The sequence below is a fragment of the Mycteria americana genome, chromosome 2, assembly GCF_035582795.1.
Source record: "Mycteria americana isolate JAX WOST 10 ecotype Jacksonville Zoo and Gardens chromosome 2, USCA_MyAme_1.0, whole genome shotgun sequence".
Lineage (NCBI taxonomy): Eukaryota > Metazoa > Chordata > Aves > Ciconiiformes > Ciconiidae > Mycteria > Mycteria americana.
In genome coordinates this window covers 165,071,183-165,084,926 of record NC_134366.1, presented here as the reverse complement: position 1 = coordinate 165,084,926, position 13,744 = coordinate 165,071,183, and the positions used below count along the sequence as shown (strand labels likewise).

General features: G+C 38.7%; 1 protein-coding gene and 1 long non-coding RNA gene across 2 annotated transcripts in view; both read left to right on the top strand.

Moving 5' to 3' along the window:
- CYRIB (CYFIP related Rac1 interactor B) overlaps positions 1-13,744 on the top strand; it is an 80,317-nt gene that overhangs the window by 52,200 nt on the left and 14,373 nt on the right. The window contains 1 exon segment of the mRNA XM_075495272.1: positions 11,087-11,169. Within this exon segment, the coding sequence (XP_075351387.1) occupies positions 11,087-11,169 (83 nt within the window).
- Positions 2,147-7,264, top strand: LOC142406412 (uncharacterized). Its single transcript, XR_012774592.1, has 3 exons — positions 2,147-2,230; positions 6,213-6,339; positions 7,213-7,264. It is a non-coding gene; the product is annotated as an uncharacterized LOC142406412 (long non-coding RNA).

Here is a 13,744-nt window from a genome sequence, read left to right as displayed (position 1 = left end):
CAGAGCTGGTGTGTCACTGAACTGAATTAGCAGATGGACAGTCAGTGTCGGGTTCATACACACAAGGTTTGCGGTTTAGTACTGTGCCATTCCGAAAAAAAAAAACCTTTGAGAGAGAACATGTCAATGAATATTTATATCCATCAACTTGATGACTAGGTAATTTGTCATAATATTCCTAGTGTAGGATTTGCAAGCCAAGGCACTGAAGGGGTGCAACAGTTTGGAGCCAAACTAAAAGAAAACATTTCATTTGAGTATTGAAGAGCGATGCAGACGATTGTACTCCTTGTCCTAGTACATTAGATGGCAGTATTACCAAGGCTGTTTGTCAGAGCCGCAGTGCAACTTCGTCCAGCTTGGCTGCTGAAACGTATGGGAATCTGATTCTTATAGGTTGGAATTCAGCTATTTTTGAAACAAAAAGCATTTCCAAATAAAATTAGGCTTGAAGAGGAGTGCTTTTTCACAAGTGAAAAATCAACTAAAAGGTGGCAGATCAATTGGACTAGATGCTATAGTGAAGTTAGGGATTGAAAACATTTTTTTGTCTAGCAGTTAGGTAAAATTTGCATATTTTGGGGTTGTTTTGTTTTTTTCTTTACACTGAGATGAAGAGCTGGCAGGAGGAGGACTTATACAAATTACTGTTATTGTTGGGTTTTGTTTGGGGTTTTTTTGGAGATGGGAGCTTGACAGCTGTTAAATTACAGGCTGACATCCTTGAAATATGAACTTTCTTAGCAATGTGGTAGTATAGCACAGCGTTAATACACGTACCTTCTTTTGTAGAGTAAGAAGCTTTTCTGTAAAATAATAAAAAAGCAGTCTGTAAATCTACCACATCTCTTGTTAAATGCTTTTTTGCATCTTTATGTACCTGATAAAAATAGAATGTTCTCAGCTTACTTTGAAAAAAGACAGACTTGAAGATCAGCCACTGTTTCCATGATAATGTCACAGTATCATGGACTAAATGCAGTATTTGGGCTGGAAGGAAATAGCCGGCTCTGAGCCGTAAGGCACCGAGATAGTATGAACATATTTGTTAAAAGTCTTCCTTTCTCTGGAAGATCACGTTGTAAGGTAGTGACCTCTGCTGGAGGAGTTACAGCACTGCAAAAGGCTTCCAAGATTTAAAACTTTAAGGGAGAAACCAAAGTGTAAATTGCATTCAAATGTAAACGTCCCTGAACTAAAAAAAGTATTTTTTTTTCCTGATGGTTGCAATGTAGTTGAATCAAAAAGAGCATTATGCAGAACTAAGCTAGAAGGCATTATGAGCTTGTATCATTTTGAAAGAGGAAAGCATATCTAATTATTTTTTAGCCTCAGATTCACTTTTGGAAGAATTGTGCAGTTACTCGTTGAAGGGTAAATCAGAGCAGATTTTTGGAGCATAGTCTCTCCCCTTTTCAATACAAGTTCTGTTTTAAAATTAAGAGTAATCCTTCCAGACAAGTTGGGTTTTATTCCAGACTTGTGTGGGCACACTTAGTTATTTTATTGTAGCTCCTGTCAAACGAGTTATTCAGTGTCAGCTGTGCCACTAAAGTATTCCCGAATTAACAAGGCTTTAAGACTGCCTTTTCTAAAGGAACTGTGGATTCTTCAGTGCCTTTCCCTTGATTTCCTCTAAGTGGAAAAATGGACTGAATAAACACTGACCTGACCGTACTTTACAATTCTGGTTCTGAGGAATGTGAGCCTTTTTTCACTAGACTATTTTCCCTGGCAGGCCTCCATTTTCCTGATATGACAAGTTTTGAATTCGGTTTTGTTCAGAAAGGAGACTTTATTGATGATGTGTGATCTCAAAAAAAAAGTAACTTCAGTTTCAACTAAAACAGTTTATTGTATCTAAGTCAGTTTAGCCAAAAGGACTGACATCAGAGGCAGCTTTAAGCAGCTTTTAAGTAGCCTGGATACTTACTTTCCTATACAAAAAAAAAAAAAAATCTACCTGGCAGTATAAATTTTCTCTGATGTTCAGATAAGACGTTGATGATTGAAGCCCCAGCAATCGTAGAGGGTTTTTTTTTTTGGCTTGCATATCTTTTATGCCATATCTTTTATTCTTCTTATTTTTTGGCTTGCATATCTTTTATTCTTCTTACTATGGTTGATTTGCAGTTGGTGGTTTGTGGAAGAATAACCGCTAGGTGTCAGGAGCGGAAAGCAGTGCACACATCTTTGCAGAGGTTTAGACTGTGAAACATGTCATAAAAGTGTATGTAAAAACTGATTAAATCTTACGTTTGCTAGAACAAACTGTCCAGCAATGAATGAAATCGCGTGTTTTATGCAGAACCGATGACTGGTGTGGCAGTTTGTGTTTGATTCGGTAGTTAGATGTCAGTATCTGAACGGATCCCTTTAATAATGTTGCTATAACTATGATGAGTCCTGAAAATGAGACCAGCTTATCCAAAATCTAACTTGTTTTAAGCTAATAACACCAAGCTTTTCCTTCCTAAATCTAAAGCTGATAATTTCCATGTTTTGGTCTCTTTTCCAGACTATGAGTGATAACTACTAATTCTTACTATTACCTCAATAATTATTTCTTGTCTGGGCAATGTATTTTATTACTTTGGGGTTTTGTTTAATGACAGATCTTCATTACTTTAAACACCAGTAATATCAGTAGTAGGAATTAGAAAGTGTCAGAGGGCATTGTTGTGGTTTAACCCCAGTGGCAACTAAGCCCCACCCAGGCGCTCGCTCACTCTCTGCCGGTGGGATGAGGGTGAGATCAGAAGGGTAAAAGTGAGAAAACTCATGGGTTGAGATAAAGACAGCTTAGTAATTTAAATAAAATAATAATAATAAAATTGTAATGAAAAGGAAAATAACAAAGAGAGCAGTAAAACCCAAGAAAGACAAGTGATGCAAATGAGAACAATTGCTCACCACCAACTGACCGATGCCCAGCCAGTCCCTGAGCAGCAGTCCCCCTGCTAACTTCCCCCCTAGTTTTATTGCTGAGCATGATGCCATATGGTATGGAACATCCCTTTGGTCAGTTGGGGTCAGCTGTCCCGGCTGTGTCCCCTCCCAACTTCTTGTGCACCCCCAGCCTACTCGCTGGTGGGGTGGGGTGGGGTGAGAAGCAGAAAAGGCCTTGACTCTGTGTAAGCAGAGTCAGCAGTAACAAAAACATCCCTCTATTATCAACACTGTTTCCAGCACAAATCCAAAACACAGCCCCATACTACCTACTATGAAGAAAATTAACTCTCTCCCAGCCAAAACCAGCACAGGCATCTACGCTTCTCTAGCACTATTCAGAAGAGAAATAAATGTACATTAGACTAGAAAAAACATGTTTGGATCCAAGGAAAATGTTACGACTTTCTGAAAAGAGTGATTCCCGCAATGTGGCTTACAAGCCTGTTTCCATCTCTGTAGTACTCTCTAGCTTTTAAGGTTGAGGGCAGATATATTCTCACTGCCTGTGAAGCTTAACTGCTTCATCAGGAGACAAAATGACACTCGGTCCTATAGGCTGCCCACCCTGTGATACTGTGTGTTGTCAAGGGCTGCCTTGGATTCCAGCTGATGTGGGCAGCTACCTATTCACTGGTTTTGGGGTTTTTTTTTGTTTGTTTGTTTGTTTTTTTCTTCCCCCTCCTTGCTCATGGCTGGATACTATAGGCGGAAAATGTTCAGTAAGCCTTGAAACAATTGCCAGACTGATAGGATTATTGTTCTAGAAAGACAGTATAGGGAGACATTCAACTAGGGTTTTGTTTGTGCAGTAACACTGTAAGTGTTATAACACTGTAATGTTATACTGTAATGGAAGACTTAACGCTCTAAGTGTTTTTCACTTACTATTTTACCGAAATATCTCTGAATCAGAGGTTTATGCCACACATAGGTGACTGATTGAAAATTTAAAACTCAATCCCTGGAAGAAAATGTTTGCTCTTTCATTAGATGTGCTTTCCATATAGTGCCATGCCTAACTTCCTCCTCCAGACTCCAGAGCATGGATATGAGGTTTTCGTAGAGTACAGTTTTCATACTCTGGATGTTCCTGTTCAGTCTTAAGCTTTATTAAAAGTAGTCTTGGGAATAGTGTATGCTTTTCCAAAAGGTGAGTTGATGTTTTCTTGAAGCAGGCATTCTTCAGTGGTCACAGACACATTTTTTTTCATCTATTTATTCAGCTGGGTTTTTTTAACTAGCTTGGAAGCACGCTATTCTTCCAATAGAACAAAGCAAAATTAAAAATGTCACTTACAAATGTCTTAGTAGTATTTTACCTTTAACCAGAGTAAGTTTTCCAGCTGCTCACCAGTTGCAAGCAAAATCCTTGTTAACGTACAGTTTTTCTTTCAGGTGTGAGAGGGGGAAATTTCTTTAGTGCTTGGCTGAATTCAGTTGCATCATGTATTTCTATTAAATTTCCCCTGGGCTTAGCGTAGGAAAAAAAAATATTGAAATGTGTCAGGATGGTTTCAGCATGAAGGGCATGCGTGCAAGGCTTGTTTTGAAAATATGCCTTTGCTTTCCGCTTGTCTGATCATGACACTACACACAACATCATACAACCCCATAAGGCTGTAATGGGCCAAATCATTGTAATCAAATGTGGCATTCCGTATGTCTTCCTCTGCAAGTAGGTCAAGTTTAAACCATGTTCTTGGCTCGCGCTCTGATTTCCCATAACCTGCTCCACGTGGCTCAAGTATTGTGCTGGAGTGCAGAGCATGCCAGGAGGGATTCTGGGCAGCTTCACAGGGACAGTCAGTTTTTGGACAGAGACTAGTAGGTTTTTTTCTGCTCTGATTTAATGATGTCGGATTCGCGGCAAGAGAAAACTTCAGTAGTCTAAAGTGTGCTTTTACTGAATCTTACACTGTCAGTTTACCTAATGAGTTACCTTTAGACCCACACTATAAAATCTTAAAATCAAAGACCCCTGGGAGAAAAACCCATTTGCGAGTTTTGATGTGCACTTTATTCTGAATGAGAATACCAAATAAAATTGGGCAGACGTTAACAATCTGAAGCTGTATAAGAACAAATAGGTAGTGACCTAAGCCTGCTTAAGGCTGGGCATGTGAATATTTTCATGTTGGTGATTGCAGTGTGCAAAATCCTTCTTGATAAGGATTGCAGCTTCAGTGTGGATTTTGTTCCAGTTGCACTGGAACAATTGTGGGTCAAAAGGTGTGTTACCAACAACAAAAGTCACCTCCAGTCAACATTCTGTGTCAGCTATTTGTCTCTGGGACAAAACCCAACTGCGTGATACAAAACTCAGCCGGTAGTAGTACTTGCTATTGGCTCTGGTCTTTATGCAGGCTGAAATCTTTCTTGAATTGGGGCTGACTGATGTGGCAATGTGCTCAAGAAGGATGCAGTTAGTGCTGGAAGATGTCCTTGAGTAGACAACAGTAGCTCAGCGTCAGGGCTAGTTAACTGGAAAGACATCTGGCTTTCTAAAACAGTAATTCTACTTACTTCAGCTGAAGTTGTGGAATTCCAAGGAAATTGAAAGAGTGCTTGGTAAATCAGTACTGACTGGGCATGCCACTATTGGTGGGTTAATTACCAAGATAAGTCTTCATAGAACTACCAGAATATTCTGTGCTGGTGATGCTTTTAAAGGACATCAAATAGCAGAAGAGGTCCCTGAAGATAACTCTAATGGCTAGTTTTGTAGACTGTTCTTTTACTACATGCAGATTGTCATCATCTTTAATATTAGAGCCAGTAGTGGACCCTCTTTCATGTGTTTTGGGCCCAGCAGAAACGCAAATGACGAGCTGTCCTGGTTTCAGCTGGGATAGAGTTAATTTTCTTTCTAGTAGCTGGTATAGTGCTGTGTTTTGGATTTTAGTAGGAGAATAATGTTGATAGCACAGTTGTTGCTGAGCAGTGTTTACGCTAGTCAAGGACTTTTCAGCTTCTCATGCCCTGCCAGCGAGAAGCTGGGAGGTGACACAGCCAGGACAGCTGACCCAAACTGGTCAAAGGGCTATTCCATACCATATGATGTCATGTTCAGTATGTAACTGGGGGGAGTTGGCCGGGGCAGGGGGCGACTACTGCTCGGGAGCTGGCTGGGCATCAGTCAGTGGGTGGTGAGCAATTGTATTGTGCATCACTTATTTTGCATATATTTTTATTATTATTGTCATTGTTTTCCCTTCCTTTTCTGACCTATTAAACTGCGGTTACTCCAACACTCATGACAGGCACTGCGGCTTCTCAAACCCTGGCGACAGGCACTGCAGCTACTTCAACCTCCACAACAGGCTGGGCATGAGAAGCTGAAAAGTCCTTGACTAGTGTAAGCACTGCTCAGCAACAACTAAAACATCAGTGTGTTATCAACATTATTCCCGTACTAGGAAGAAAATTAACTCTATCCCAGCCAAAACCAGGACACAAGCCATCTTGACCAAAACAAGAATCTCTAGTAAATCTGGATCTGTCAGGAGCCTGAAGCTTCTCTGAGCTAGTTTGCTTTACTCTAGATTGATCCAGGTATTCTGTTGACAGAGCAGCCTCTCAGAATGGTTGGTTTTCATTTTCCCCTTTGTAGAGTTCCACCTGAGTGCATCAGGGCAGCTCTTCTTGCTGCCTAGCTGTACCTTTTGAAGCAAAATAATGTACGCAAGTGTAGAGCCATCTAACCTGAGCTATTGCCTGTTGACCTACAGCTGCTTCCATGCATGTGGGAAGTTCCACGCTGTGACACCACGATCTTGTTTCTAGAAGGCCATTTGAGAGCTTGAGAAACTAGTGCTTAGCCTTACCAGAAGAGTAAATTCCTATGTGTTGGATCTTGCATTCATTAACTTGAATGCTAAGAAGAGGGAAGATGTCCTCCCAAGAAATGCTAGATCAATTATATCATTTCAACTTTTGTCTAAACTGAGTTTTCAAGCTCTTTTTCTAGCTTCTTAAAGTCTAACTTTGTGGATTACAACTTGGAGGAATGGTCATCTTCACAGTTCTTAAAACACAGCAAATCTTCCGGTATTAAGGAATACATGAGATTCTTGAGTAACTGTTAGAATTCATCTTGATACAAGTTTCAAAAATACTGTGTTTGTCCAGCTTCTGCTAAATTTCCATTCACTCCATAAAAACTTAATATACAGTGGATGTTTTGCTGCTAAGAAAGCAAATGTGATCTTGTATCTTGTGTGCGAAACTGACGTGACTAAAGTTTATCAAGATTTTTTTCAGTATGCTGAATGCACGAGGGAGGAGGTCTGTTACGAACTTTATTACAAACAAGTTTTCATGCAGCTTTGTATTCCTGTAGATTGAAATGTATTCCTGTATCACATTATGTCATCTTTTTGCTGTCAAAGTTGAATTAATCCATTCTCATCATCTTCAGTTTCTCTCCTTTTCTGAGAGAGGCTGTTCACTGAACTGTTACCGTTAGGTCAGCTGCATCTTCTGCTTGGATTTTTCACGTCTGCTGTTTCACTGTAGTGCCAAACGTTTTATTGTGCTACTCTATTTGTTAAACTCACTCCCAGAAAAGAAACCATATATTCTTATTGGCAAACTTTTCTAAGAGATGAAGGTCTGAATGAAGGTATTTGTATTGCAAAACTGAGTCCCCAACCCCTTACCCATTTTAGGAAGTGGTAGGGATTCAATTAAACAATCAGTTCTGCAATGGCTATATTCTCGTCTGTAAACTTACTTTCAAAATATTTCAACCCTATAAGCACGCCCCTACTCTGACCTTCAGAAGTAATGTTATCCAATATTTAAACCAGATGCATGACCCTGTAAACTCTTAGACTGGTTAGTACCAAAACAAAGGCAAAACTCCATAGAGGTGTTTACTTGAGGTACTGAAAATGTTTTGGTGGAGGAGGGGATGGTGCAGCTGAAGAGCTGAAGCGTAGCAGTAATTGTAGGTATAGTTAGAGTTCTCTTTAGGCAGTTAACGCCATTCATTGCTATGTATTTGCTACTTGCTTGTTAACATTCAAATTGACATATGTAATACACTGTTGTGAGATTGAGGTTTCATTTTGAAATCTGAATCTACAGACTCAATCAGCGTTAGGCAGCTTGTACTTTTGGCTTTTTATTGTCCCTGTTGAAAATATTTAAGAATGTCTCTGTATTTCAGCTTTTTCCAGATTATGAATGCCCTTGTTGTTGGGGAGTAGACTAAGTGGCTTTTTCAGTCCGGTGTTACAGAACATGCTTGCGAGATACAGAGGAGTAGTTTCTCTGCTTTCTGATGTTGCTTGTTTACACAGCATTGGCACACATGTAGCATTTCAAGATTTCACTAAGCTATGGAATAGAAAGCTCTGGAAAAGCTGCCTCTATGAAGAAACATGTTTTGATGGATTAACTTTTAAGATAAGTGTCTAAACTGAACACCCTAATTTAAAACTTCCTTAAATAATAGGTGTTTCTCATAGGCTTGGAAATCTGATCAGACTTCCCAGAAAACTAAGTTCAAAGGCTAGGAAGCAGAACTTGCATTTTCTGGAGTTTCAAAGAGAAAGTTGAATGTGCAAAAAAGCAAACGTACACCTAGTGATGAAGTTCTATGTGCAGAATCCACTGTGATCAATTGGATTACACTCAAGTCGCTTTTCTAAAAAATCTAGATTTTTAACTGTTGTTTGGTCATTCTATAGAAGTTGTTGGAGCAATTACTAATGTAATTAGTTGTTGGAGCAAAGACTGAATAATTTTCAACAATCTGGGATTAATTCCCACTTCCTTCTCTAGCTTTTGTTGATTGTGTGATTTATTGCTGAATCTTGTGGATCCTGAAAAATAAATCGCGTGCTGTTCTCAGTTTGCGTTTCCCTCACACACTAGTTGCATTTTTCCAGAAATCTGGCAACACAGGTTCTGAAAATTTGTTTTGCCAGACAATTTGTTTTTACTTTACATTGCTTCAGTTTTTTTGATTCCTAATAAATTAATAATTCTTACTGTCATGCTACCTCCCTTGAAGTAAACTTCACTCTTCACTAAAAGTAAAAATCAGGGGGAAAAAAAAAGGCATACACTGGTAGGTTGGTATAGTTACACTAATTTGAAACTTTATTTTTATATCTTATGCTTGAATCCAGATGTCAGACTGATGACTTATTCTTAAATAATTTGAAATCAGATTTTTGGGTAGGGTCTTGTATTTGTCTTGCAGCAGCACTCCAGTGAAGTCCTGATATTTCAGGGCAATGGTTAAGTATGTTTTCAGCCTCTGTAAAACATGGGAGGGTCCTTGAAAAGGATGCCTTATTATGAAATGCAGTTTTCATAGTCCTACTGAAGGTATTGATTTCTGAAACTTATGGTAACGTTTGAAACTGTTTCATTAATTTATCTGTCCTAGATTAATCTAATGACTATTTAATTTTTCTTCCACTTTCCATTTCTTTTAGCTGGGATGTGACAGCAAACATACGAAGAACTGTTGAAACTTGATTATCTCCCATTTTTGGAAAAGTCTAACGCGTTTAACTTGTCACTTTATGTGATTTGACAGGAAAAACTGTTCATTGGCCACAGATGACTACTACTAAGAGGCTTTCCGAAATTTGTTTTGGATTATGGAGAGATAGTAAAATCAAGCTTATGATGACACCAGCTCCATTTGAGGTTGCTTTTGTCCTAAGCAATAATGGTTTTGTTGGCTGTGGGTTGCTGCAGTTATGCAAAACAATTGCTCAGTCATAATAGGTAACATAAATCTTTAAATGTATTAAAGATGAAAAAGAGCCAGTAATTCAGAGCTTTATTTTTGTCAAAGCTATAACTCTTAATTTTTTCAATAATCACTCCTCTCTGAGAAGAAGAGGAGTGGAAATGCACTGTAAAGTGCACGTTTTCTACTTCCCACCAGAAGGTGATGAATCCAGTGTGCAAAACCCAACGGGAGCCCTGCTCCGGTGAGCCCCAGGCGTGTACTTAAAATAGGAAATGGTTATTGGAACTAAATTATTTTGCCATTTTTATTTTTAGGTTTGCTGGCATGGGTAATCTCATTAAGGTGCTAACCAGGGACATAGACCACAATGCAGCACATTTTTTCTTGGATTTTGAAAGTAAGTCTCTCGGCCCTTCACAGCTGGTGCATTTGAAATGGTAACAGTAGGGTTGCTTATACCTGCTGCAGTGAAGGCTAGGCGACTCAGCTGCAAATCTGCAATTTGAAAAAGAGTTGCATGTGGTTTTTTCCGTTCTTTTTTTTTTTTTCCCCCTCCAGTAGTAGACAAGCCACCATCATGCTATTGTGTAAATTTTCTTTCCTTGTGCTTAGTCATTTTCAGTCTCTGTGGTCAGTGATGTCCATCCATCTGCCTGCAAATCAAGTAATCATAAAACAAAAAATTCTGTCAGTATGCCTTAGTAATCTGTGCTGAGCAGTTGTTCACTGTAATCCTGTCTTACATGAAAGTGAGTACTAAATCAGTCCTGATCCTGGTTTGGTCATTAATGGTGCAGTTCATGTGCATTTTTTACATCCAAAAGTCCAGAGTGGAATTGTCTGAGCTTCAAAAATGTTTTAGGCAACTTGTGTAAGAGATCTGTTTCATACTTGTATTCACATTTTCTGCACGCTGAAATGATGTATCTTGATGCAGTTTTCTGTAATGGCTTTCTGACAAAATTATAAGGGCTGAGAAGATTAAAGCTCTTTCCTTCTGTTGTCCCATCAGGTAAAAATCTGTAGCATGGCTACCATGTCAGTGTTCGCAAATATGGTACTTAGCCCTCAACGTGGTACTCCTGCTCAGGACACTGGTGCTAGGGTGTACCGGGACAGAATTAGTCATTGGCAATGCCTTCAGTTGGAGTTCTGCCCCTTTCTCGAAGGGGCAGCTGTGAAGATGTTGGTGACGTAGTCACTTCTTACAGGAAAGCTGCATTGCATCTCTGGGATCACCAGCTGTACGTCCTCGAAGTGGGGGTCTCCCTCCACCCATCAGGGCGGCAGCCTGAAGGACGGGTTCATGCCTGATGGAACTCTCTGGTCTTCTTTCCCCCACCGCTTCAGTCAACTATATTTGAGCTGTTCCTTCTTACAAAAAGAAAATTTTCTTTTCTCTCATTCTTGTCTTGGCAGGTACCTTAACATGGGGAACCTTCTAAAAGTTTTGACATGCACAGACCTTGAGCAGGGGCCAAATTTTTTCCTTGATTTTGAAAGTGAGAAGATGATTTTATATATCTATTACTCTTTGCCTGCAGTAGACTGCATTTGTCATGTACTAAATGTACGTTTTCACTTTGCCATCCTCCTAACAGCTTTGCATGCCTGAGCTATGGATAATTGTTCAGCAAACTTTTGTAGAAAGCAATAATCCATTTTAAAATAACCTCAGTTTCTAAAATGTAAAATCTTTATTTCAGGGAGGGCTTTCAAATTATATCTTACTGTTGGAATCTGGAATTTTAAACCAAAATTCTTTCTGCTTTTAATCAAAACTTTAAAAAGAATTTTAATTATTTGAAGGCTTACTGAAATTTCAAAGAGATACATGCACCTTAAAGGAAGGACTGAATATGAAACCTGATTCTATTTTCTTCCAGTGTGCCACTGCATACTGAATAATGCTGCATATACAGCTTGGCTCACAACAGCTATTCATAGCTCTCCAACATCATCACGTTAAAGGTGTATATGTGAACCTTATTTGATTTGGCATTGAAATGTGACAGTTAACCTCATCCCTCTTTAAAAGGAGGTCTCAGAGAGTATAGAGATGAAATTGCTTTTGAGAAGAGGAGACCTATAGCTTGTCTGATCAATGCCAAGCCTTCTGGAAGGTTCACATATTGTTAGTATTTCTGCTTTTAGTTTTTGTTGCATGATATGATATAGGCTAAGAATGGCAGGTAAGTGGTGTTGGCTGCTGCTATGCATGTTTAACTACTTTCTTTTGGGATATGCTATTGCTTTACCCAGCTGCACATCAGCAAGCATAAAATAAGAAAACTAATGTTCAAGTGCATTTTGACCATGTAATAAAATACAATGGAATAGCATAAGAAAAAATTGATGAAGTATTGTGATATGGATAATTTGAGATTCCTTATATCTTCTTTTCTTCCCCCCAAATTATTTTTCGGTTGTGTTTGATGAAACAGTAGCAATTGGTTCTATTAGTTCTAATGTGAAAGTTCTAATGGAGAAACAGCTTTTTGTTTCAGTGACATTTAAAGTTATAACTTCTCTAAACCCTTATCCTGTACTGTTGATTTTATCAATTGTCTCTTCTGAATATATTGTTACTGGAGGATGGTAGCCATACAATTATTCGTAAAGGGAAGATAATCAAGGGCTGTGTTAAAAGTCAGAAAGCAAAACTGTTTAAAACCACTTCAAATCTCACATGTCATCAGAATAGGTACGCCTTAGTGAAGGAGGGAGGACTGATATGGGAGAATATTGGAGTTGTGAAGCTCCAGCTTAATCTGCAAATACTGACCATTTCATTGGACTAAATTAAATTCAAGTTTTCTGGATACAAGAAGCATAATTCTAAAATCAATTGCAATAAAAATTGTTGCTATTTTTAAAAAAATATTGATTCTTTAGCTATCAATTTTGTTTTAAAGTGCATGTTTTGAGCATGAACAAGACTTGGCATGAGAGTAAGCAGGTTGCTGACATGAAATGTTTACATATGCGGTCAAATTAAGTGACTTATATTATGGCTGAATTGTTAGACTGTTCTTTATTCATTTTGGACCCTGTCCTGCATTTGTTTCTGCTGCTATACTGTGTATCCATGCTTCTTTCTACTCTGTTTCAGATAGCTTGCCTTGACAGGATCTTGGCTTTGACACAGTCAAGATCTTTCTTCAAGACTTGGCACTTAATCTTGTGATACTTAACATTGTGTTTTTATGTGGAAGAGCAAGTAAGCTCTGTATTAAAAACAAATTTGCCAATTCTGTGTTATGCCTGGCCCAATAATATACAGTTTGAAGTCTTTTGTTCTTAAATCCATATATATCTTTGGAGTAGGCAGGCTAGTTAAATGGTTCTTGCACAATACCATAAAGAGCTAAAAATCTAATGTCCATAAAGCTTTATAGGAATACAAACTCCAAATTTAGAAAGGTTTTAGGCTGCTTTCTAAGATCCCCCCCCCCCCCCCCCCCCCCGATATTTATCTCAGTGCTAGATTCCAGTGATTTGTGTGACTGACTATCAGAATACATGCAAAAAATGTTCCGATAAATGATATAATGGGCTGTTGGCTTTTCCTTGCCTTAACACTGGTTAAGCTTATGTTTTCTTTGGTCATTCACCTTACCTATTTGAAAGAAATAGTTGTCTTAAGTATTCTACTGAAGTCTCTGCAGTGCCGCTTTAACATGAGCAGAGGAGAATGCACAGCTTTGTAAGGACAATAAACAGCCACCTACAATGCTTATGTTAACATAAACAGCCACCTACAATGTGGGAAGCTTACAGCTCAACTTTTACGTTGGTGTCATTACTGTCACAGTGCAAATCCTTTCCAAATTTACTGATTTGAATAGTAGCTAAAATACAGAGTCCTTTTGGTTGCAGATGGTGATCTCAAGCTAGTGCTGAAAGTATTCTGCATTACCTCCAAAGAACTTGGCTAGGTTTCAGAGGAGCCACAAAGATAGCATTCTCCATAGTAATGATGATAGAGATGAATAAATTATTTCATCTCCAGCAGTCTGGGATTTTTCTCTCCCTTGCTTGTGAGTTTTGTCCCAGCCAGTTTCACATGACTTGATG